This window comes from Balaenoptera physalus, assembly GCF_965194825.1.
Source record: "Balaenoptera physalus genome assembly, chromosome: 8".
NCBI lineage: Eukaryota > Metazoa > Chordata > Mammalia > Artiodactyla > Balaenopteridae > Balaenoptera > Balaenoptera physalus.
Genome location: NC_138887.1, coordinates 85,416,765 through 85,444,133, shown reverse-complemented (window position 1 = coordinate 85,444,133; position 27,369 = coordinate 85,416,765). Strand labels below are relative to the sequence as shown.

At 37.6% G+C, this 27,369-nt stretch overlaps 1 protein-coding gene across 5 annotated transcripts in view; it reads left to right on the top strand.

Moving 5' to 3' along the window:
• The window catches only part of IMMP2L (inner mitochondrial membrane peptidase subunit 2), a 681,598-nt gene that overhangs the window by 633,066 nt on the left and 21,163 nt on the right, over window positions 1-27,369 (top strand). For 3 of the 5 annotated variants that reach the window (XM_082472423.1, XM_082472424.1, XM_082472420.1), the window contains exon 6: window positions 6,178-15,689. The exons of 1 other annotated variant lie outside the window; for it this stretch is intronic. In XM_082472423.1, the coding sequence (XP_082328549.1) occupies window positions 6,178-6,313 (136 nt within the window). In that variant the 3' untranslated portion in view covers window positions 6,314-15,689. One more of the 5 variants, XM_082472421.1, reaches the window with a different exon arrangement.

Sequence of the window (27,369 nt, the reverse complement as noted above, 5' to 3'; positions counted from 1 at the left end):
AGAATATTACCCTCATGCTATTTATATCTCGTCTTATAAGCCCAACATAGAACTCCAATTATCTTTTGGCTTTTATTTTAGCTCAGTCTGCCTATGCTGGACCAAACTGAGAGTCCAGAGAAGGAGCTAGTAACCTAGGGGATCTATTTCCTTTAAGTAATTTAGTTCCTCAGTTCATTTCATTGTGTTATGGAAAATATTCAAATGTTATCTAACTCATTATGATAGATACCTATGTGTATAATAGCATCATAATCACAAGCGGTAATTATTCCCATACTTAAAATGTTGATTTTGACACTAAAGTCTATGAAGTTTTATAAAATTGGAAAATATTTGTTTATCAGAAATATTAATTATAAATTATTCATTAAAAAGGGAGTGTCTTGGACTTCCCTGGCGGTCCAGTGGTTAAGACTCCGAGCTTCCCCTGCAGGGGGTGTGGGCTCGACCCCTGGTCAGGGAACTAAGATCCCACATTTCCAGCGGCGTGGACAAAAAAAAAAGGGTGTCTCCCTAGTTTTTTTACTGCAGAGTGATCCTGTGTGAGAATCTGAATGGTTCATGCTAGCAGAACTAATAAGATTTTGAAATTGATCATCCTTGTTGTGATTCAAATGAGAATCGGAGTGAACATAATTAAAAAGTTCTTAATTATTAGGAGCCTGACTGTTGTTGATATTTTCTTTCGGAAGGGGAAATTGTGTGATGAAACTTGTATGTTTGGTTTATGATGAATAGCAAGTCATTAAATTCAGGCTTCTGCAACTTGTCACCTGGGAACCCAGGAGGTTTTCTACTTTGCTATTACACAAATAAATTCTACTTCCTGACTATTATGCGATACCTGATTTTAATATGCAGCCTGGAGCAGGAAGTGATAAACACCGAGTCCCACGCTGCTGCACCTCCAGGTGTATTGATCCTTCCAAGGAACATTTCTGCAGTCTGAACTTCAGTTTTACATAATTGATGTAATTTTACATCAAAAAGTAAATGGCTATTTAATCTTTTACTCTAACATGAAGAGGAGTAAGTAATACATACTGGAATGGAGTTTAGTAAGATGGAAAGCCAAACTGAAAGATTTTCTATTTGAGATGAAAGTATAATAAGCGGTAGGCTTTACAAAAGCGTGGAATATGATAATAGAAGAGGGAGTGAATGAGCGGATTAGAATTTGGTATATGTATGGGAAACTAAGGTGACCTTTAATGGATTTCTGGGACCGTCTTTGGGGGATTATGTAAATCAAGCCTGAATTCTAAATCTAATACGGCTATCATTAAAATCAAGCGAATGCTCACTGCACGATGGGAATTGAAATGACTCCTAACTTTATAATGTTTCTGAGCTCTAGTATTCTCACGGGACTTTCAAAAAAATCATGCTTTTTTATTAAAACTTGCAGTATCGTTAGTTATAAAGTGGAGGGAATCAAGGAGTATATAAGAAAATTTGTATGAAAGTTTTACTTTTCACATTGCTAGCAAGGTATGGAAATTTCACTGTGCATTGAGCCAGCAATGAGTATTAACATCATTTTAGTCTTTGCTAATAAGAAAAGTGAAAAAAATGTTTCTTACTGTTGTTTTCATTTATTATTATTATTGCTAAAAAGAATGAATATTTTATACAATTATTAATCTTTCATTTCCTTTTCTAAGAACTGTCTTTTCCAGAATTGGCCATTTTAAAAGGGTAGTAAATGTTTTCTTCTCAGTTTGAATATATTATGTATGTTAGCTCCTTGTCGTATTTAGATCAAGTATATTTCCAGTTTGTGATTTGCCTTTTAGTTTAATTCATTCTCATAGATTATTTAAGGAGATAAGTTTTTTTTTAAGTTATTTCATCTTATTTTTGACGATTAAAGGTCCAAAATGTAGAACTTTAGAAACTGAATTCTTTGAAATAACTTTTATACATTTATCTACTATGAGTTAACGCTATTAGTGTGTTAATGCTAATCTATGAGTTTAATGAATATAGAGAAATGGGAGTTCACTATAAAGTTTCCAACATGTTTTTCTCAATATTTTAAAGCTATGAAAATCTAGAAACATTGTATTGTAGAAGACCATACATATGTCTATGTACTTTTTATAGGCAACACAGCTACCACGTGGAGGGTGGCATTGTTCTAGCAGAATGTTTCTCAAAGTGTGATCTCCAGATGACAACATCAGTGTCAGGTTTTAGGAATTCATTTCCGCTTTCTTTGTAATAACCTCCCTAGGGTCTCACACCTTTAGGAAAATGGAAAGCAGCTCACAATAAATTTGAGAACCCTTGGACTAAATGAGATTCAAAGATTGCTGACATGTGTTCCAGCTCTTAAATTCTATAATAGGTATTTTTTTTGTAGAAAAGAAGGAAGCAGTCCATACCTAACTTTTTGTAGATGGATCGGCACCCGAAGAATCTCTCCCCATTCCGGGGTAGAAGGGTGGATCCCAGCGCTGGGTCATTCCCTACAGCTGCTGCTTTACCCTGAGGCATCTTAGACATTGGCCTTGGATGTGATGTGCCCAAAAGGAGAAAGCACAAGAGGCAAGCAAGGGAGAAGCTTCTTTCACAGTGCCCAAAAGATGATTTACCAGGCCTTTGTTATTTCCTCCTGGATTACTGTGCCTGTATCCTAACTGGTTACCCTATTATACCCTTGCCAATCCATCCCCCACGCTTCCACAAGAATGACTTCATTAAAATGTTAGTCTATTATGTCTCCCACACTCAGGAGCACGGCATGTACTACCCCTCATGATCTGATGACCCCTGAGTGTCTCTCCAGCTGCATTTTCTCCAGTAAGTTCTAGCCACCCTGGTAGTTTGCAGTTTCATGGCAGTTATGCACCTTTTCACATACCATTGCATTTGCAGGAAGCACCCTTCCTTTTGTCTTGTTCCTATTGTTTTGTTTTTGCCTGGGTAACTTCTACTCAGCAATTCCCTTTCTAGGAATTCATCTGGAGATGGACTTGCACATGAGTGAAAAGGAGTGTGTCCAAGGCATCATTGTTTATAATAGCAAAAGACTGCAGCCTTCTAAAGGTACATCAGTATAGTTAAGGACATGATGGTACAGTCATAAAATAAAACACTCTGGAAGAATTAAAAAGAAAAGGATAGCTGTATATGTGCGCACGCGTGCACACACGCGCACACACACAGTGTACTGGAGTTGTATTATTCCAGACTTTTAAAAAATGTGCTGCTTCTCTACATACGCTCACATGTTATCCTGTGCTTGGCAGACCTCCCCATCCCCGACCCATTTAACAAAATCCTGTACCCTTTCTCTGACAGAAGTGATTGTCCTCTTCTCTGTTGCCATAGTACTTTATTGATCTTACAGGTGTACAATGCATCTAATTGTATTACAGCCGTTTGAACCTGTGTCTCTCTGCCTGTGAGCACCCTGAAGTCAAGGGCAACAGCTCATTTCCGGAGCCCAGCATTTAGCAGGGTCCAGTCTTCTGAAGTCTAGCATACTGAGACGTGGGCTCAGCAAGGATTTGTCATATTTAATGACTGCAGAAGGCTCCTGTGCAATAGTTCTAAAACTTCAGTCCTGCCTCTCACTCTGTGAAACGATTCTATTTATTCCGGAAATATTTCAGCTTAGTCCAATTAGCATCAGTCCCAACTCCTTATCTTTAAAAATGTAAACTCTCTAAATTGCTGAACATTAGTTTTTCATGTTGCTGAAGGTTAAGGAAAGCAAGTGGTAAAGAACATGAGTCCCAGCCATCTGTTTTCCTCTACTCTCTCCAGCAGCATCAGTGCTGCAGGGATTGTCCCTGCATAGCAAGAGGCATGAGGATGTGCTTGCTTATTATTGAAAAGGCTTTTGCACAGGCCCTGTGTCAGTCATCTTATGCCGACTTACTTGGTGATAACAAACTACCCGCAAATCTCAATGGTTTATTGTAATAGCTTTTTTCTCACTCGGCTGCGTGAAGCTCTGCTCCGTGATTCCTTCCCTTAGGGACTCAGGCTGACAGGGTATTTATAGTCACAGGGGAGATGGAAGAGGAAGCATGGTGCAACCATGGGACGGACCTTAACACTTCTATTTGGAAGAGGCACATGTCATTTCTACTCACGTGTCATTGGCCGAAACGAGTCATATGGCCACGCCTGTTTTCAGCAGGGTGGGTATATACAACCATTCCTCAGGGGTGGGAAGCAAATATTTTGAACAATAACATGCTCTACTAAAGCCTCTTTTAGAGTTCTTCTCTTGTAAATGAATTGGTTTTGCTCTTGCATCAATGTGCCTCTTCAACACACATTAATTGAATGTGCACCACAAACAGAGCACAATGGCAGGGTGTGAGGTGAAGTCAGACTCTTTTAAGGATCTATCAGAAGGGCCTAAAAATACATGTGATACTTGCCTTCACGGTGGTCACTTCGGTATGCTGGCGAGAACACTTGGAGGAGAGAAAGCTGATAGTGTGAAATTGTATGCATTTGCTACTGATACCTGAACAGATTTTTGTATTATTATTTTTTAATTTCACATGTAAAGGTATACTATTCAAGGATTTGTCACGGCTATTTGTCCTCTGATTCTTGTCATCATTTCAGAAATTTATGTTATACACACATATATAATTATTTAATAAATATTTGCACGTGTGGTGATAAAGTGGTAATGCTGATCAAAATAGCTGGTGTTACCTTATTAGTCATACTATTTGGGTGTTGGATGTGTAGAGTCATATCCAGAAATCTTACAAAACCCATTAAATATTATATTTTAGAGTGTTTTTTACCTTCTGCTTATTTATTTAATTTTCTTTTTACTTATTTGTTGTTTTGTGTAGCTCTCATTTTATTTCTGAAGGAAGAGATCTGCTCATGCCCCATGCGGGCCTTGGATTTTCTGGCTTGGGAATTACTTTCTTGTCTACCCACTGAATACATGGTGCTGATACCCTAAGCTGTCAGTGTTTTCCTCTTGGAAGACTATTCCACGTCCATTGCTTTTTAAATATATATTCAGAAGGATCATATTTTAGGAAAGGATTAAGTATTTCAAGGGAGAAAAATCATTATTCTGTTTCTAAAGTGTACACAGCCGTTAAACTTTAATTAAACAGGTTTGTAGGAGAGGGGATTGGAGACCAACTTCATAAAACCAGACAGATATGCTTTGAAGATGAAGAAGAAAACTAATTAAGCCAAGCATAGCAGCTTAATATTAATTTTTAGAACACATCCAGTATATTTGTTGTAAATCTTGACACTGCTATTGCTTGTTTCCTAATGAGTTATTCTACAATTTCAGTTCAGCATTTGGATGTCAAGGATTCCTAGTCCATTGAAAAATTATAAGATCTTCCCACATTATGTTAATATTTATTAACATTATGTTAATTATGTTAATATTTATTGCAAGAAACCTAACTCTTGAATGAAATGCAATTCATCAGTGAAAATAAACGGTGAATTTATACCTTGGAAGTAGAATTTGTCATGTTACCCACAAAAATAATCCAGAGTAACCAACAGGTGTTTAAAAAATTATTTGATTACCAACGGATTCTGTGCACCAAAACAAGACTGATAGAACAGATCTAATATTCAGTAGTGGTGTTTTTGAACTTATTCTTAAGTCTTTTCAACAAGTTATGATTTTTTGAAAAAATTACTAACGTGTAGCTATGCCATTTTAACAAAAAAATTGAGCTCAACAGTGCACTCAGAATTCTGTGACGGAAGAGGAACAAAATAAACCTAATGAATTAGAATTTGTTGCCTCACTGTTGGACGCTAAGAAACCTGCAGATACATTCAGTTATTGAACTGAGTTTATGTTTTCCTTTGTATTCTATTGTGCACGGACTCTGTGATGAAACACTTTTTAAGATTTAGATTTTACCTTCGCAATGAGGAAGGCGTACAGGAAAAACTTTCAAAGCTTAAAGGTGTTTAAATTAAGCCTGTGGGGAATGAATGCAGTAAGTAAAACCAAATTGTGATTTATTTCAATTACTCACAAGTTGAAAGCTCTTTTTTCTCTTTGAACAATAAGTGTCCTCTTTTATTCTCTAAATAGAATTATCACCAATAAATTAAGCATTGACTGTATACTTAAATGCGTTAATATAATTATGAGAATTTCAAACTATCACTTAATCATAACTGAAAAAATCTCTTTTGCAGTGTTGAGCAAAAGGATCACAGACACTGTTCATTCCAAAGACCACCAGAGAATAGGAAGATATTTGAGACCATCAATAGTTTTTCCAGACAGTCACAAAAGCTGCAAATAAGCGAAGATTTAGAAACATTATGCTGAGCAACGTACATTGTGTGGCATGTTGTCTGGTGGTGCTTCAGTTGATATATTGTGTAGCCATAATACTGTCATCAACAGAATATCTCTGAAAATGGGATGTTTCTCCCAGTAGGTTTCTGGATAAAATGAAATATTTTACTTGTGTTGGAGATGAGACGTGCACAAACCACTCTTCTGAGAGATGCATTCAATCTAAAAGGGGGCTGTTACTCTAGGTTCTGATTTCCATTTTAAAGACAGCATTATCACTGATTATGCTGAATGTAATTCTCCATAGTAGCAGTTTCCTCTGTCATGCTGGATGAATGGCAACAGTGATGATTGGTCCCCTAAGTATTTTATCAGGTCTGCTTTCTTCATGTAGCACACTGTCAACATGTGATAAGGTCATGATTAAAACCCCGCTTATAAGCATATTAGTCAGAAAGACTCTCTAAGTTCTTCCATTTTTTCCCTAAGCCATCTAGTACTCTAAAATATAATCTTGTGGTTTTTCTTTCTCATGACACCTGAGGCATTTCCTGATAGTCAGGAGAGTTACTCCAGGATGTCAGACTTCTATAGGTCACCTGCTGGGTGGGCCAACACATCTAAAGATGTTTGTCTTCTTTGTTTAATGACTAAATTACTAAAACTTAGTGATACACATTTGCATAACTGGATCCAAGAATTTCAAAGATCAAGTTCAGTTCACTCATATCATAGATGAGGAAATCGAAACCTGAAAAGTTTTGTGACTTGCCCACATTTATGTAGCTAGCTAATGAATTAATGTGGGTAGGTTATTCAACTCCCTTAACCCTTAGTCTAGCTGGATCAGATGATACTCGTTGGAAATCTGTAAATTTCACCACAGTTGTCCTTTGTTCTATTGAGTTGATGGGCAATTGAATCTCTGAAGACCCTTGTATTCCTGAGATACTGTAATTTTGTGATTTCTAATGAATAACCACCAACTATGCATATGTGAAATTTTACTTGTCTATATTATTACACAATATTTATGTTATTTTTAACTTTTTTGATGGTTACTCCACTGTGATATTTCTGAAATTAGATCTCCTTTATTTCCAAATAAGACTATGGGCCAATTGTGGGCTCATAATGTAGTACTACTCTTTTGTCCGATTGAATTTATAATGTCAGGTTCTGTTTCACCTTTCAACAAAATTCAGCAGAAGATTCCCCTCTGTTGAGTGTCAGTGTCAAAACTCTCAGCGGTCTTTTCTGTGTAAAATTTGTTTTGTTGCACTTACGCTTTTGGGGTGGCAGCTTTTCTATTCAGTAACAGCCCACTAGGTCATTCTCTGTTGATACTGTGAGTACAGTGAGATGCCCACACTTTATTTAATCACTGAGCTGTACCGTAATGCCTGTTTATATCGCTGCTTATTGTGGGCATGCTTTTCTAGAGGGAGATAGCTTTGTCTTCCCTTAAGTAGGGACAGAGGAGAAGTCATTTGGTCTACCTATTTAGAGCTGAGGGTTCAAGAAGGGGAGGCTTACTTACTGCTTCATAGTGTTGTGAACATTACTTTCCCAGTAACCCAGGAAATCATGAGGCCTTCAGGGGCCCTAGGACAGCCTTTGTCCGATAGCTAAAGGATTCCCAGTACATTACATTTTGACCCCTGTGTACTAGCTTTATGCTTTTGGAACCAACTAACTCCACTTTCTGCAATTCTGCATTAGATCAGTGGTTTTTAAAACTTGGTTAAGCACAGAAGCTCTTGGGACACTTTTATTTATTTATTTAAACATTTTTTTGTTAAAGTTTTTTTTTTTTTAATTTATTTAATTTATTTATTATTGGCTGCATTGGGTCTTCGTTGCTGCGCGCAGGCTTTCTCTAGTCGTGCTGAGAGGGGGCTACTCTTCGTTATGGTGCGCGGGCTTCTCACTGAGGTGGCTTCTCTTGTTGTGGGGCTCGGGCTCTAGGCACGCAGGCTTCAGTAGTTGTGGTGCATGGGCTCAGTAGTTGTAGCTTGTGGTCTCTAGAGCGCAGGTTCGGTAGTTGTGGCACACGGGCTTAGTTGCTCCATGGCATGTGGGATCTTCCTGGACCCAGGCTCGAACCCGTGTCCCCTGCATTGGCAGGTGGATTCTTGGGACACTTTTAAAAACAAAGATTCCTGGAAGTCATTTCAAATCAGCTGAATTGGAAATACTCAGGAATGGAGCCCAGGAATCTGTAATTCTTAAGAGCTTACCTGGGACATTTAAAAAAAAAAAAAAGGCTGGGTTCCATGCCAGACCATTTAAATCCAAATCGATGGAGGTGATGCCCCAGGATCCAGCATTTTAAAAGCTCTCCCTGAGGGATTGTCATATGTAACCAGGGTTGAAAACCAAGGCTCTAAGCTTTCTTCCATCTCTTAAGCATTTTTTGCTTAGAGGATCTAGCAGTGTAAGCTTTGCTCTTCAAGGGCAAATAAAAGAATCCCTGACTATCATTTGTGTGTTCCTGAGTGAAGTGGTTTGGTAACCTCCATGCCAGTTGCAGAATCTGTACTATCGGAAGCTTAAATTTAGTGGTATATTTAGACTTCCTCATAGATTCAAGGAAAGTGATTTGCATATAAAATCATCTAACATTTAGATCTCCATTCTGTCTCACTCTCTGCTATCTCATCTTCTAGTAGGAACTAAGTATTATATTTTAAGGATATTCTTCCTCTTTCCCATTAGAAGAAATAATAATTTTTTCGATCAAAACTCCATCAGCACTTACTTTATTCAAATGTGTAAGCCATAATTGGCATACATATATGAATTTGTATTAGCGGGACTGTTTGGATTTCTTGTTGTTTCGTTTAAAGTAAGGTGTTCATTGGTTGTATCTTTTCAGTAAAGATATGTGTTTCCTGTCTTATTTCTTCTCAGTCAGTCTGGCCCAAAAAATGTCACAGATGTCACAGATGTCAAAATATCCCCTGTGCCTTGACCTGGTTGCTTTTTTAATGAAATGTCTGCCTTCCCAACCAGACTGAATTCCTCAGCCATGAGGCTTTTTGGAGCCATTGTTTAATATGATTCCCTCCCTGCTAGCACCTAACATAGTGCTGACCACAGATAAGTAGACTAATAGGCCATAAATGTGTGTTGACTCATGTACTGATAACTCGGACTGCATTTTGAGAGAGTAGATCCTGTTGAATTGTTTTGCCATCTGCCTAATAGATGATAACATGGAAATTGGGAGATCATGAGCCAGGAAGAGTTGAACTGATACCATAAAAGAAGGAGACAGATCTGGAGTAGGCCTGGAAGGGAGGGCACAGGAGCAGGAAAAGGAACGGGAAAGGGTCAAGGGGGCCAGTGAGATAAAGAGAGCTACTCAGATGGCAGGAGGATACTCCTTAGGGTTGCCAGGTTTGTTTGTTTTTTTAATTTTTATTTATTTATGGCTGTGTTGGGTTTTCGTTTCTGTGCGAGGGCTTTCTCTAGTTGTGGCAAGCGGGGGCCACTCTTCATCGTGGTGCGCGGGCCTCTCACTATCGTGGCCTCTCTTGTTGCGGAGCACAGGCTCCAGACGCGCAGGCTCAGTAATTGTGGTTCACGGGCCGAGTTGCTCCGCGGCATGTGGGATCTTCCCAGACCAGGGCTTGAACCCGTGTCCCCTCCATTGGCAGGCTGATTCTCAACCACTGTGCCACCAGGGAAGCCCAGTTGCCAGGTTTTTAATAAGCCTTTCTAAAATCCAAATGTATGTGGATTTCTTGTAGAAACCAGCAGGGGCTTTGTATGTATCCTTGTTGGTACAGTTGACACTTAGACAAGAATCACCAAAGGAGGATCCAGAGGCTGAGTTACTATGAGAGCATCAAAGGTCCCTTTTGCCAGGACATAGGATAAAGTATAAAATGAGTTTGTACCTCCACAAATGAGAGACCGGTTATAGGAGCTAAACTGAACTGGCTTTGCAAAGTGTAACAAGTCTGAAAGTGAACTCGTTCTTCCCACTCCCATTCTTACACTTAGTTGTATGTGGTTGAACCAAATGATACTGCCATCTTGGAAGTAAAATAGTCCAGTATGAGCAATTGCCTGACCGCAGGGTCAGAATGACTAGAATCATTCAACAGAGACTCTTGCCATTAAGTCTCAGGGCTATAAGTCACTCCTGGAATTTAGAGTACTCTGAACCTGTCCTCAGATATGTAACTCTCTCAGCTGGAGTCCCCTACTCTGCGAGTCTCTCCATCCCCACCCTGCAGACTGGGGCCCACTCCTCTTAATACCAGCATTCACAGCCAGAGAGGGGACCTTTGTCATATATGCCATTTCTTTCCATCTTTGCTTTTTCTGTTTGTTTTCATCATTAATTAGGAACAGAAGTCTGAGGAGGGAGAATCTGTCTTCTCCTTATTGAAAAAGAGCCTCTAGGGCCAGTGCTGGCCTTATACATAGTCGAGGCCGAACAGCCTATTCCATGGAGGAAGATTTGAGGAAAGACTGAAAACATCTCCTGAACCAATAATCATACAGCCTGGAATTTCAGCATCAAAGATGAAAAGCACAGAGTGAGGCTGAAGGCTTTTAAAAAACCTTTAAGAGTCCTGTGTTTAAAGAGCACATACTTATTACAAAAGCATCATATAATTTCTCTCTTCTGATATCACAAGAAGGCTTAATTCAGGGAATTCTCCCCTTTGTATCTACTGCAGAGGAAAGTACCTTGGAGTAGAGGGAGAAATAGGTGGGGTGGAGGATGTCTTTAAATGAGGTGGAAATTATGCAAAGACAAACCTTGTGGACTTAAACACACCTTCCCTTGGGTCATCTGCCTGGGGCACTTCTAGATATTTCATCTGATCCCTGTGGTGTGAGCCAGAAAACCCAGTGTTTGATCAATGCCTCGTTACCTGCCTCCAGTCTATGGGCATCTGACTGTACCGTTCAAGTTTACTGCAGCTCTGTCTCCACCAGGCCCTTCCTCCAAGTCTATTTCTCTAGGGAACACACTATGAAAACGAAGGAGCAGTGCTTTCAAGTGTGTGGAATACTTAACTGTACATGATAAAGTTAATATAGCTGTCGTTTCCACACACTTCTTATTTGTGATTATGTTTCAAGTAAACATGGTAACAGCAGTCTTAAAAACCCTGTGGCAAAAGTGAAGAGAGTTAGAGCTCTTCCCTGATATAATATTCTGAAATAACATTTTCGCAGGTTCCCCTTATTACTGAGGGCATGTATAGTAATATGTCATTTTAGAAAATGCCATTGCATTCTCCAGAAAGGCAACATGAAAGTTTTTACACTTTTTCAATGATCTCTTTCATCCTTACATTATAATTCTAAGGTTAGATTCCCATAGGGGGGACCACAGTACTCAAAATGTGTGTGTAAGAAAAATATAGGTGACATATCCTCCCTTTTTTTGCTGTGGCAAATATATCAGATATTTTCTCTGCTAACATCTGAGAATGTAAGAAAGTATTCAACACGCTTAAAGTAAATTCTTAAGCAGCAATTTCAGAGAAGGCTTAAGCACAAAAGACTTTTCATGTGATTTATTTATTCTGGAAATAGTTATTGAGCCTTACTATGTAACTGGTGTTCTAAGTAATGTGGATAAATTAGTAAGTGTCCCTACTCTCATGAGTCTGTCTGAAGTATGGTGTAAGTGTTAACAAACCAAACTTGGGTCTGCTTGCCCACGCACAGTAAAGCCAATCTACTGACACTGGGTTGTGGTGAAGGAAAGTGCAGTGCTTATTGCAGGCACCAGGCAAGGAGTCCAGGTAGCTAGTGCCTAAAAGTGCCGAATTCCCCGAAGGCTGTCAGGGAAAGATTTTTAAAGACAGGGTGAGGAAGGGGGGTTGTGGGGTGTGTGATCAGCTTGTGGACATTCTTCTGATTGGTTGATGGTGAGGTAATCAGGAGTCAACACCATCAACCTTCTGATTCCACCTGGTCTGGGGTCTATGTGCTTGTGGGCAGCACACACTTAACTTCTTCCACCTGGTGGGGGTTTCAGTGTCAGCAAAACACCTTGAAGGACATGGCTCAGAATATTATCTATAGCCCTTGAAGAGGAGCTAAAGGTCCTTAACTTTGTTTAATGGCTAAACTATTTGTTTTGTCTTGCTTGACTGTTTTCCTTTCTTCTGCATTTTCTCACTTCTCTGATTAAATTTACTCTTTGGAACTTGGGGAAGGCCTAAGAGGCTAAGGCTTTTCTACAGACAAGAGGAAGGAGGAGGACCTGGGGCAAGGGGTCTGTTCCGGGAAGGCCCCATAGGGTCCTGCTCAGTTACATAAGGAAGTGGGATCTAGAAATAGGACATACAGACAGACCATACACAAGTAAATAAATAAATAAATGATAGCTGTAGGTGCTATGAAGATATAGAAGAGGGTGTGGTGATATCCATTGACTGGATTCAGTAGAGTAGGAGTGTTTGTGCACTTAAGCAGTCAGGGAAGGTGGCCCAGACCTGATTAATAGACAGGAGTAGTCCTGCTAAGATACAGGGTTGATGTATTTAAGGTAGAGCGAAAGGCAAGACCTTAAGGTATTAATGAGCTCAGCATGTATAAGGGAGGCAAAGCAGGGTCCTATGACAGGATATGGAGAGTAGTGGAATGAGGCCAGAGAAGGAGATAGGGTCAGACTACTTAAAGCCTGTGGGCCATGGCAGTGCTAGCCTAGACTGTTTGAAGCAAAGGAATGATGTGATCTGATTAATATGTTTAAATGATCATGAGGCTGGTATATATCAGACTTAACAGGAGAGGGCAAGAATAGAAGCAGGAAGCTAGGTAGTGGGGGTGAGGGGCTATAATAATCTGGATAAGAGACGATAGCAACTTCAACCAGGGTGATAGAAAAGAAATGGAAAGAAACTGCTGTAGAAGGAGTCTGGATATGTTCTGAAAATCAAGTCAAAAGACTTGATAATGATTAGATATAGGGACTGAGGGAAAGAGGAATGGAAGGTAGTTCCTTAGCTTGGCTTTTGGTCTGAACAACTAGGTACATGGTAGGAATGGTTACTGAGAAGGGATATTCAAGATGGAGGAGAGAATAAGTTAGGCAGGAATAAGGGTCAATGGAAATTAGGTATAAATTACCTGAACACTGTACTCAGTTAAGAAGAGTTAGTCTTGCTGCTGCCAATGACATCCTGTCTTCGGGGTTAGTGACATCCTTTCATTTCCATATGTTTCAGGCCAGGAAAATTCCTGATGCTCTTCCTTGTCCCCAGGGAAACACTTGGGACATTCCTATAAAACACAGAATGAAATAAACTATGTCTCTTATATGTTTCCAACCCAGGGCTCTCATCCTAGTCTTGATACCCTACTTTCCATCATCTGCTTGTCTGTCTGAGCTCTTCCTAAGCATAGTGCCCCACCTTTTATCCCCCCACCCTCTTCCTTCCCTGGACCACAGTAACTTGTTTCTGTCCCACAGCACCTCCCCTCCCTGGAAAAATTGCACTCATCAGATTTCAGGAACCTATCCCTTTAAGGCCCTCAGAGGGTATTTTGAGATTACACAATATACCGTTGATTCAATCATTGTATACTGACCATTTTTATGAAGAACACTGTGTTTGGCACTAAAGAAGAAATTTTAACTTGTAAACGTAGCTGTTGCTCCTCATGAACTTAGAATATAATTGAAGATCTAAACACATTCATATGAAATAACTAGGTAATAATACTAGATAATTTGGCTTATGTGGAAAGCACAGGGCTGAGTTTATCATCCAGCATGGTATGATTACATACTTCAGTATGGTGAGAGTGACATGGTGATGATTCTGATCTCGTCTTATGACTTCAAACTTGACTTGACTTCAAACTTGACTAGTATTGCAAATTACTAGTGTGATGACTAAGTGCATTGGGTTTTAAGTCATAGTTTAAGCCCTTACTGTGTCACTTCCTGTGACCCTTGGCAAGTTTCATAAGTTTTCTAAACCTCACTGTCCTCCTCTGTAAAAAAGAGAATAATAATATAACCTACTGTATGTTTTTTGTGACAAAAATGTGAAAAAATTGTCTGACACGTGGTGAGAACTAAAGGAACATTTGTTCTCCTCCTCCTGGTGATATCACCGTTATCCCTTGCTGGCATGAGTGGTGTCAACAAAGCTTTTTCAGGTACAGGCTGCCTGAGGATGGGCCAATTGATAACAAAAGGTTTACTATCTCCCAAGGCCAGGTCACAATGGAAGGATAATGACCTTGGTAAAAGCAGATAAAAGAAGCAGGAGACAATGAAGGAATCTGGTTGGTACAGGAGTTGGTCACCATCTTTCCAAATAATTGTACTACAGAGGAAAAGGAGATAAAGGTTTCAGCACAGTAATGAAGTTTTATTGTCGTGTGATGTTGAAGCACCTACTAACTATATATTGACTTAATGGGGTTTCTGATTTACTTTGCTCAGTCCTAAATAGAATGAAATGATTAAAAGCAGTATACTCAGTAGCTCCAGAACTGATTACTTCTCCAGAGCTAAGACTAAATCCATCACCAAGACTCTGATAAATATTTCTCTTGACAAACCAGTATTTAATAGCAGTTATCACCCCCCATCTACCACCTCCTTTTGTGGTCATTTTCTTATTTTTGGGAACTAGAAGAAATTCACAATTCAATCATTCTATGACATTTCTCTTTGTACATGGTACCTTCTCTGTCACTTCTTGATCAGTGAAGAATCAGACAGTGACTCATTCCTGATTTGTTAATAAAACCTTTTTTATTTAATCATTTTGAGACAGTCATGGGTAGTTATTTAGCTCTGCAGATTCTTATAGGTCATGAGCCTGCTTAGGCAAAAGATGTTGAGGAACTTGTTGAATTATGCAAAGTTAGGTTCAAAAAGTCAATCTTGATTTACAGCTGTTGCGTGAACAATTCAGTGCAGGCTCAGTGAAGCACATCATCTCCAAATAATACTCTGTACTTATACTGAAACAGCCAGAACAGAAAGAGACTTCATTCTATATGATTAACGTACAAGTGCTTTATAAACTGGGAAGCACTCTACTGATACAAAATAGAATTTATAGGCAGCATTTATGTGACCATGGGTGAACCTACCTCAAGGATAATGAGGAGTTCCTATTGATGTCCAAGATTAAAGGAGACCTTACTTTCTCAAATGGAGGTAAATATCTTAGTGTTACTTAATCCTATACACTGCTTCACAAGTTTCCATGTTGTGTTGATTATGGTAATGAGAGCAATTTCAGTAGTCATTAAATCTTGTGGGCATTAAATACCAACCATTGCAGAGTTACAAGGAAGTCAAAGATACAATCCTTAAGAATTCCCAAGACTTTGTTCTCCTTACACATTGATTCCCAATAGGCAAATAGCTTTGCTAAATCAGGGGACTCTGCAGAGATGGGACAATATATACACCTAAGCATCATTTTTGCTTCTTCTTTTTCTGACCTGTAGTTGACAAGCAGTGTAACTCTGCTTCTGCTTCCATGTGAAGAGAATCTTCTGCCATTTCTTTTATGGGTAAAATTACAGAGATCTCAATAAGGTGTCCAAAATTACAAATTATAATATTGAAAGGGAGTAGAAAGTTGCCGCCAGGTGGAATCTATGGCTGGGTCATTACATACAGTGGCTTTGCTTGATGCATATGTTTTGGAGCAGGACTCCAGCCAGTACCATTAAGTAGATAGGAGAGACAGAGGTACACATTTAAAGGGTTGTCCAGACCACATATGCAGGTAAGAGTAAGGGCAGGTGAGGGCAACTGAGGGAGGCAGAAGCCTAGTGACATGGATGTGGTCCATACAAAGATGGTTGCAGCCAGGTGGCAGGTAGTGGAGCAGACAAGTACAGAAGAGTCACCTAAAGCAACAGGAAGGATCCTAGTTGTCAGGTGGTTGCCGCTACTCTGCACTCTCTGCCCTGGTTACCTCTGGCTCAGGAACTGGGAGAGGCTCAGCTTCCTTCAAGGAACTTGGTTTCTGAAGTTGAGAAGACCAGAGAAAGGCCAGATGCACCGGGTTTATAGAGTAATTGTTGAGAGAGAGATATCGTGTTAAAACCCAGTGTAATATCAGAAATCCTCAGTAAGAATATCAAGAAAAGGCATATGCTGGGAGTGTTAATTATGCCATGAAAGTGCCTTTTTCTTCTTTCTGAATGTACCTCTTTTTGTTAAATTTCTGTTTGACTATCTCCTATGTGTCTCTGTGAGGATCTCTCTCTCTCCCCACCATACTTTTTTTTTTTCTAATCATCTCCTTTTTCCTTCTGTTTCTATGTCTTTCTCTGTCAACTCCTGATTTTTGTCTCTTTTTTTATACTCTCTTAAGCAGACACAATACAAAGCTGAAATGTATATATATCAAGTGTGTGTATACATGTACACATATACATACACAGATATAGTTTTTTATTGTAGTTTGGATAAGAAGTTTTATTTCATGTTCTTAGATTAAAAAACAGAAGAGTTAAATACTTTATTTCTCTAATTTTAGAAAATATTAAAGTAAATTAAATGTTTGCTTCTGTCTTGTGTTGATGCCCTCCATAGCTGTTGATCTGCTTTAGAGGTTTGGTTTGGTTTTTGCTAGAGACAAGATACTTTTCATTCTGTCTATTTCACTACTTGTGATAGGTCATGGTAAATATATCGTTTTAGTCAATCTTATTTATTTATTTCTGGCTCTGTTCTAAAAGGATATGAGGTAGTATATAAAAAATAAGCATAGTACCAGGGAGAAAACATAGCAAAAGAAAGGGAAAATTAGAGTGGAGATATGAGATGAGATCCTGCGAAGTGGTCCAAGATGGCTCATTGATTGGGTTTGAACTTCCTATAGGCCAAAACTGAGAATTAAGCAAGGTCCCTGTTCCAATTATAGAATTAATGATAAGAAATCCCCTCAAACTTAGAGGCTTAAAATAAGAGTATATTGTTTTCTATTGCTACGATAATAAATTATCACAAACTTAGTGACTTAACACAAATTTATTGTCTTAAAGTTCTGGATGAAAGAAGTCTCACATAGATCTTATCAGTCTAAAATCAAGTAGCACCCTATTTCTTTCTAGAGGTTCTGGCAGAGAATCTGTTTCTTTGCCTTTTCCAACTTCTATAGGTTATGTCATTCCTTGGCTTATGGTTCCTTACCTCCATCTTCAAAGCCAGTGATGTTGCATCTCTCTGACCATTCTTCTGTACTCACATCTCCCTCTGACTCTCTTCTTCTTCCTCACTCCTCCCCTTTTAAGGACCCTTGTGATTACATTAGCCTACCTGGATAATCCAGGATAACCTCCCTATCTTGAGGGCAGCTAATTTCAAGCAAACTTAATCCCAGCTACAACCTTAATTCCCCTTTCCTATATAACTTATCGTACCTGTAGACTCCAGGGAGCAGGATGTGGACATCTTTGGGGTGCCATTACTATTCCTGTCACACCAGAATAACAACATTTATTCTGCTCGTGAATCTGCAATTTGGACAGAGCTTAATGTGGACAGCTCATTTCTATACTACCTGGCATTAGCCAGTTTAGGTGGAAAGTTGGGGCTGGAATCATCTCAGCATTTTCTCACTCAAATACTTGGCATTTGATACTGGGATGACTCAAAGAGCGGAGGCTGGAACAGTTGGCATTCCTTGAGCATCTCTGTCTGTCTCTATGGTCCTTCCATGTGGTTTCTCCAGCACAGTGGCTCAGGTAGCTGAACATCATATATGTTGGCTAAGGTCTCCAAGGCATGAGGGTGGGAGGGGAGGGAGGGAGGAAGGAGAGAGAGAGAGAGAGAGAGAGAGAGAGAGAGAGAAAGAGATAGGTAGAAGTTGTGTTGCTTTTTATATTCTAGCCTCCCAAATCATGCAACATCACTTCTGTCACTTTCTGCCGACTAGAACTGAGACACTAAAGCAAGGCCATATTCAAGAGAGGGAAATTAGATTGAAGGAATGTCAAAGAATTTGGACACATGTTTTAAAACTACCACAGTCAGTTAAAATATTTACAATGTCCCCTGAACAGCTTTTCTGGAGGATAACAAGTAAATAAAATTTTTTTCATGGGTCTCATAAAAGGACACTCTGTGTGAAATAAAAGATGATGGCCTCACCAATGTCTGTACAAAAAAAAAAATGTGACGATAAAATTCATAGAGATATTTATTATGGCATATCTGGGTGCTAGTACCAAAGTACATTTCGGGGAAAAAAATTGTACAAGTTTCTAAAGTTATTCCAAGGTCTCTAATGGACTAAGGAGAATCCAGGCAAAAACTTAAAGGCTATAGAAAAATTAATGGACTATACATCCTTCAGCTGATCCGCCATGAATATTATATTTTATGATAAAACATTTAAAAGACTTGGGCATCAAAGAGATCATGGTTATATTTCTTGACAAGAACCAGAAGTAAGAATAATCTCTGTGGCTAAAGGCAGGTCTTTAGGTTTTTAAATTACTTTGGTGTTGAGTTCTTAGATGAAATCAATAAATTGTGCTCCTCCTCATGTAATCACCAATTTCAGACAGAAATCAACACAGACCATTTTTAATATATGGAGGATGAAAACATATCACCTTGAACATGGTTGTTTTCAAGTTTCAGTGGAACAGCCTTTTAGCAAATGTCCATTTGCTACTCTTGAGCTCCCATCCTTGCACATCAAATGATTATAGTAATTGGCTTTTCATCATTAATATTTCTTTGCAGATGTTTGAATCTGATGTGAAATATTTTTTTAATTTAGAGTAAAATTAATGAATAAAGCGAGTAAGATCAAGTGTGGGAGTTAACTAACTTAGTTCTTAGACTATCTGTTCTTAAATCATGTTTTTCTAAGAGGGCGGTATATATTTTTGTGGATTATGTCCTATTTTTGCCTTCTTTATATTGTCTTCATTAACATTTTTTTTCTCTTAAGAATTGAGAACAGGATCATTCAATCACTTACAGTTAGTGTACACATGAGCAGTCTGCTCTTTTCTTTGCAATTAAGTAATATAGGACACAGACTGTGAAATGAATGAATAAAAGGTAATTACATGGCATACTTTATAGAAAGCCAAGTTCACCAGCTTTTCAATGTTCTTTCATTTAAGTATCCATACTTGATTATTGTTATGTTTTTCCCTACTGCTACCTAATAAAACAGGAAATTACAAAGAACTTCTGAATGCTGTCAAATAACCTAACACCATTTTATCACAGATATAAGGTCGGTAGATCTACATGGAAATTGTATACGGTGTCTACACTAAAAGTCTACAGCAAAGTGGAGCTATGAGAGTATTTGGGGGTGGGACCCTTTGGAGTTTGTCTTCATTTTTATAGATAGCTCCTCATATACTCTTTAGGCCTGGAAAGACTGATGTCCTTGTTTGAGGCCATGCCCTTGAAATGAGAGTTGCTGATTAAGACCAAATATCAAAAATTATGTGTAACTTTATTTTCCGTTCATTCAACCTACTAAAAACAACATAGTTTACTTGTTTGAATAGCTCTGTATAGAAAATAAAAGCTGGTCTTCCTTTGCTCTTCCTCTTTAGCTCTAAAATATTTTTTATAATTGTTTTTCCCACGTCTTGTGCCATGATTTGTTTACCCCAGCAATACAAGTTTTACAAGACTTTCTTTCCCTGCCAGCTTCTATTCTTTGCCTTCATTATCATGTATAGTCATGAATGGTTAGATGGAGTTAAAATTTTTCAACTGTTCCTTTCGTTTTTTCTTCTCTTAAGAAAATATCCTTAACCTTTTCTTGAATTATATATGTGAAAGGCTGTAGGGCAGTATAGGGACAGAGGCATAAAAAAAGCATTTCTCCAAATTGTTTAATTGACTGTATAGCAGTTCTATTTTGGAGTAATAATTATAACACATAGATGTGATATAAAGTGAAACAGGGACTTCCCTGGAGGTCCAGTGGTTAGGACTTCACCTTCCAATGTAGGGGGTGCGGGTTCAGTCCCTGGTCGGGGAGCTAAGATCCCACATGCCTCGTGACCAAAAAACCAAAACATAAAACAGAAGCAATATTGTAACACATACACTAAAGACTTTAAAAATGGTCCACATCAAAAAACAAAAAAATTCTTAAAAAAAAAAGTGAAACAGCCAACACCTATCTTTATATTTTTCTCAAACTTGAGAATCCTATTCTCCAAGTGAGGATCTTATTATCTATTGTTTATTAATATTTTTAGAATATTTGATATTTAAAATAAAACCAACCCTCCTGGTTTCCCACCGTGACAGAAACATAAGAGAAATGTGATACCTTCAGCCAGAGGACCCTGTGACACGAGACGATGGTGCCCTTGTGCATCTTTTGCAGGAATCCTTTGGCAAAGGTTCTACCAAATTGGAACCTCCAGAGGCCTTCTAACATCCCAGCAATCTTTTCCCTGAGAATTAATATTGATTCTAAAATATTCAGGCAGAAATAAAACTGAATAAATCCTGATCCCTACCTACACGTTTTTATCTGCCTAAAGAACTACAAATGTTGTCACCAGAAACCTCTTCTCAATTTTGCTTTAATAAAGTGGATTGAAGAAACACTGGGGAGAAAGAGAAGCAGCTCTGTCCCTGTCTTCATCGGACAAAACCTGGCTTCATGCTGATAAAGTCTGACTGTTCAAATAAAGCAGTGTTCCATGTGAAATCACAAAGTGAGGGGAAAAAACTTTTAGAAGACAGAATTTAAAATAATCCTGTGAACTGTTACTTTGTCACACATAAGAATCAATTAGGTAAACTTGCCACCAAGTGACAAGGTGAGCTGAATGCTACCTTAAAGCCACTGAAAAGGGTAGGCTTTTAATTCCCTTGTACATCCATCCAGGGGGGACTATTCCTAGGCAAGTGTGAATCTGCACTTCTGTTGTCAATCGCTAGAAAGAAGGCCACAATGTGGAGTAATCTGCAGTGCACTGGGATATGGAGCTCTCATTAACCTAAATTCTGGGAAATCGGTTTCAGTCTTCCTCAAAGGATAGCTTAAATAAAGACTGTAATGTTATAGTGATAAAAAAATAGTGTTCTAATTAAAAAATGAGATCTTTTGAGTCACAATATAGACCAAATTAACAATGTGTTAACAGTATATTTCAGTTATTAGCCAAATATTAACTGTGGCCAAAATATTTATGTGTGAAGTTTATTTGATAAACTTTACTTTAGGAAAAGGAATGATTAAATGTAGCAGGCTTGGTGAATTATTTTTAAATGTCCTAGTATTACTGAACCAAACTTGGGTCCACTTGCCTGCACACAGTAAAGCCAATCTACTGACATCGGGTTGTGGTGAAAAGTGCAGCGTTTATTGTAAGGCCCTGTACAAGGATTCCAGGCAGCTAGTGCTCAAAAACCTAAACTCCCCCGTGGGTTTCAGGAAAGCATTTTTATTTTTTTTAATTTTTTAATTTAATTTTATTTATTTTTTTATACAGCAGGTTCTTATTAGTTATCCATTTTATACATATTAGTGTATACATGTCAATCAAAATCTCCCAATTCATCACACCCACCCCCCCAAGCCCCCGCCACTTTCCCCCCTTCGTGTCCATACATTTGTTCTCTACATCTGTGTCTCTATTTCTGCCCTGCAAACCGGTTCATCTGTACCATTTTTCTAGGTTCCACATATATGCATTAATATACGATATTTGTTTTTCTATTTCTGACTTACTTCACTCTGTATGACAGTCTCTAGGTCCATCCACATCTCTACAAATGACCCAATTTCGTTCCTCTTTATGGCTGAGTAATATTCCATTGTATATATGTACCACATCTTCTGTATCCATTCGTCTGTCGATGGGCATTTAGGTTGCTTCCATGACCTGGCTATTGTAAATAGTGCTGCAATGAACATTGGGGTGCATGTGTCTTTTTGAATTATGGTTTTCTTTGGGTATATGCCCAGTAGTGGGATTGCTGGATCAGATAGTAGTTCTATTTTTAGTTTTTTAAGGAACCTCCATACTGTTCTCCATAGTGGCTGTATCAATTTACATTCCCACCAACAGTGCAAGAGGGTTCCCTTTTCTCCACACCCTCACCAGCATTTGTTGTTTGTAGATTTTCTGATGATGCCCATTCTAACTGGTGTGAGGTGATAACCTCATTGTAGTTTTGATTTGCATTTCTCTAATAATTAGTGATGTTGAGCAACTTTTCATGTGCTTCTTGACCGTCTGTATGTCCTCTTTGGAAAAATGTCTATTTAGGTCTTCTACCCATTTCTTGATTGGGCTGTTTGTTTTTTTTAATATTGAACTGCATGAGCTGTTTACATATTTTGGAGATTAATCCTTTGTTGATTCGTTTGCAAATATTTTCTCCCATTCTGAGGGTTGTCGTTTCATCTTGTTTGTAGTTACCTTTGCTTTGCAAATGCTTTTAAGTTTGATTAGGTCCCATTTGTTTATTTTTGTTATTTTCATTACTCTAGGAGGTAGATCAAAAAAGATCTTTCTGTGATTTATGTCAAAGAGTGTTCTTCCTATGTTTTCCTCTAAGAGTTTTATAGTGTCCCGACTTACATATAGGTCTCTAATCCATTTTGAGTTTAGCTTTGTGTATGGTGATAGGGAGTGTTCTAATTTCATTCTTTTACATGTAGCTGTCCAGTTTTCCCACCACCACTTATTGAAGAGGCTGTCTTTTCTTCATTGTATATCCTTGCCTCTTTTGTCATAGATTAGTTGACCATAGGTGCATGGGTTTATCTCTAGGCTTTCTATCCTGTTCCATTGATCTGTATTTCTATTTTTGTGCCAGTACCATATTGTCTTGATTACTGTAGGTTTGTAGTATAGTCTGAAGTCAGGGCATCTGATTCCTCCAGCTCCATTTTTTTCCCTCAAGACCGCTTTGGGTATTCGGGGTCTTTGGTGTCTCCATACAAATTTTAAGATTTTTTGTTCTAGTTCTTTTTTCTTTCTTTTTTCTTTTTTTTTCTTTTTTTGCTTCTTTTTATTGTGTCTAAATATGGGGAGATTATCATGGTAATCATTTCACAATAAATGTAAGTGAAACCATTGTGGTGTACATCTTAAACTTAAATAGTGATATATGTCAATTTTATCTCAAAACTGGAAAAAAAGGATTTGTGCATTGCCCATTTAGTCTTTTTTTTTTTTTTTATACTTTATAAAGTATAATTTTATTTTCTGTTTTTTACAAGTACAGAAAAATAAATGGATTTCCATATCATGAAATTATAGCTAGCAAACTTCCTAAACTTCTTATTAATTCTAATTATATATCCATACCTGGTTTTGGATTCTCTATTTACATAGTAATACCAATCAGTAATGACAGTTTTTATTTCTCTTTTTCTTCTAATTTTTCTTCTTTTTTCCTTTTCCTTTTTTTTTTTTTTTTCCTTACTACCTTGGTTAAAACTTCTGCTACAATTTGAATAGAGATAAGATGGCAGGTATCCTTGTCTTGCTACCAGTTGCAAAGGAAAGTATTTCAAACTGTCACCATCAAATATGATGTTCACTGTAGGTAGATATACGTTAACAAAATGTCTTACGTCTTAAGACTGTTCTATGAATGGATGTTGGATTTTATAAATGTTATTTCTTCATCTGTTGAGATGATCATATGGTATTTCTCCTTCATTCTCTTAATTTGGAAATCTCAGTGATGGATTTTTTTCTTTTTTTTTTTTTTTCACACACAAACACACACACACACTGTATGTTATTTTTACAAGAGATAAATAGACTGACACCAAGCATTGTACATGGATGACCACAACCAAAGCAACAATGATTGCAATTACCAAACATGAAACACACTCATACTATGTCATAATATTGACATTCAGTCCAGTAATCCTCCACTGTAACAGCTCCTTTACTTTGCAGTGAAAATTGATTTGTATATTCTTTGCCTCTGAGTCCTTGTGGGATTTTTTTTTTTTTTTAATTCAGACAGAAAGTCACAAAAATTATACTCATCCTCATCAGTTCACTCAGTCCCATGTAATTAATTAATATCATACAGAGTGAAGTAAGTCAGAAAGAGAAAAACAAATATCGTATATTAATGCATGTATGTGGAACCTAGAAAAATGGTACAGATGAGCCAGTTTGCAGGGCAGAAGTTGAGACACAGATGTAGAGAATGGACATATGGACACCAAGGGGGGAAAACTGCGGTGGGGTGGGGATGGTGGTGTGCTGAATTGGGCGATTGGGATTGACATGTATACAATGATGTGTATAAAATTGATGCCTAATAAGAACCTGCAGTATAAAAAAACAAACAAAACAACTAATACTAAACTTTCATTGGGTTATTTGTATGGAAATATGTTAATATAAATGTTTCAGACATTACATGAAATTTCTAAAAATCTTATATTTGTATGTGTATGGAAATATGTATGGAAATATGTTAATATAAATGTTTCAGACATTACATGAAATTTCTAAAAATCTTAATATGTTCTGGTATAATGTTATATGTAATAATCCTAGTTATTACTTTAAAATGTATAGCTCAGAAATAACTAATTTTCTTGTCAACTGCATTATTATGAACTTTCATCAAATCTTTAACCGTGGTCATTTTTAAGTCTTTTGTCATTTACAGACAGTTCTGGGTGTACTCTGATGATTTTGCAAATATGTTCCTATAAAAGGGTTTCATCTTCAAGAAATTCATGGAAAAGACTCTGACAAGTACAGGTTTCTGGTAACTGACTGTACTGCTGAACTGAATGAATAAGCATTTTCAGAACTCTAATGAAAAACTGATGAACTCATAAAAGTGCTAACAAAAGATCAAGATGAAAAAAAAATTAATTACATGGGACTGAGTGAACTGATGAGGATGTTCTAGTTCTGTATAAAATGCCACTGGTAATTTGATAGGGATTGCATTGAATCTGTAGATTGCTTTGGGTAGTATAGTCATTTTCACAATGTTGATTCTTCCAATCCAAGAACATGGTATATCTCTCCATCTGTTTGTATCACCTATAATTTCTTTCATCAGTGTCTTATAGTTTCCTGCATACAGGTCTTTTGTCTCCCTAGGTAGCTTTATTCCTAGGTATTTTATTCTTTTTGTTGCAATGGTAAATGGGAGTGTTTCCATAATTTCTCTTTCAGATTTTTCATCATTAGTGTATAGGAATGCAAGAGATTTCTGTGCATTAATTTTGTATCCTGCAACTTTACCAAACTCATTGATTAGCTCTAGTAGTTTTCTGGTGGCATTTTTAGGATTCTCTATGTATAGTATCATGTCATCTGCAAGCAGTGACAGTTTTACTTCTTCTTTTCCAATTTTTATTCCTTTTATTTCTTTTTCTTCTCTGTTTGCCGTGGCTAGGACTTCTAAAACTATGTTGAGTAATAGTGGTGAGAGTGGACATCCTTGTCTCATTCCTGATCTCAGAGGAAATGCTTTCAGTTTTTCACCATTGAGAATGATGTCTGCTGTGGGTTTGTCATATATGGCCTTTATTATGTTGAGGTAGGTTCCCTCTGTGCCCACTTTCTGGAGAGTTTTTATCATAAATGGGTGCTGAATTTTGTCAACAGCTTTTTCTGCATCTATTGAGATGATCATATGGTTTTTATTGTTTAGTTCGTTAATATGGCATATCACATTGATTGATTTGCATATATTGAAGATTCCTTGTATCCCAGGGATAAATCCCACTTGATCATGGTGTATGATCCTTTTAATGTGTTGTTGAATTCTGTTTGCTAGTCTTTTGTTGAGGATTTTTGCATCTATATTCATAAGTGTTATGGGTCGGTAATTTTCTTTTTTTGTAGTATCTTTGCCTGGTTTTGGTATCAAGGTGATAGTGGCCTCATAGAATGACTTTGGTAGTGTTCCTTCCTCTGCAGTTTTTTGGAAGAGTTTGAGAATGATGAGTGTTAGCTCTTCTCTAAATGTTTGATAGAATTCACCTATGAAGCCATCTGGTCCTGGACTTTTGTTTGTTGGAAGATTTTAAATCACAGTTTCAATTTCATTACTTGTGATTGGTCTGTTCATATTTTCTATTTCTTCCTGGTTCAGTCTTGGAAGGTTATAAGTTTCCAAGAATTTGTCCATTTCTTCCAGGTTGTCCATTTTATTGGCATAGAGTTGCTTGTAGTAGTCTCTTAGGATGCTTTGTATTTCTGTGGTGTCTGTTGTCACTTCTCCTATTTCATTTCTAATTTTATTGATTTGAGTCCTCTCCCTCTTTTTCTTGATGAGTCTGGCTAGTGGTTTATCAATTTTGTTTATCTTCTCAAAGAACAAGCTTTTAGTTTTATTGATCTTTGTGTTGTTTTCTTTGTTTCTGTTTCTTTTATTTCTGCTCTGATCTTTATGATTTCTTTCCTTCTACTAACTTTGGGTTTTGTTTTTTCTTCTTTCTCTAGTTCCTTTAGGTGTAAGGTTAGATTGCTTATTTGAGATTTTTCTTGTTTCTTGAGGTAAGCTTGTATTGCTATAGACTTCCCTCTTAGAACTGTGTTTGCTGCATCCCATAGATTTTGGATCATTGTGTTTTCATTGTCATTTTTCTCTAGGTAGGTTTTGATTTCCTCTTTGATTTCTTCAGTGATCTCTTGGTTATTTATTAACGTATTGTTTAGCCTCCATGTGTTTGTGTTTTTTACTTTTTTTTCCCTGTAATTCATTTCTAATCTCATAGCGTTGTGGTCAGAAAAGATGCTTGATATGATTTCAATTTTCTTAAATTTACTGAGGCTTGATTTGTGACCCAAGATATGATCTATTCTGGAGAATGTTATGTGCACACTTGAGAAGAAAGTGTTATCTGCTGTTTTTGGATGGAATGTCCTATAAATATCAATTATATCTCTCTGGTCTATTGTGTCATTTAAAGCTTGTGTTTCCTTATTAATTTTCTGTTTGGATGATCTGTCCATTGGTGTAAGTGAGGTGTTAAAGTCCCCCACTATTATTGTGTTACTGTCAATTTCCTCATTTATAGCTGTTAGCAGTTGCCTTATATATTGAGGTGATCCTATGTTGGGTGCATATATATTTATAATTGTTATATCTTCTTCTTAGATTGATCCCT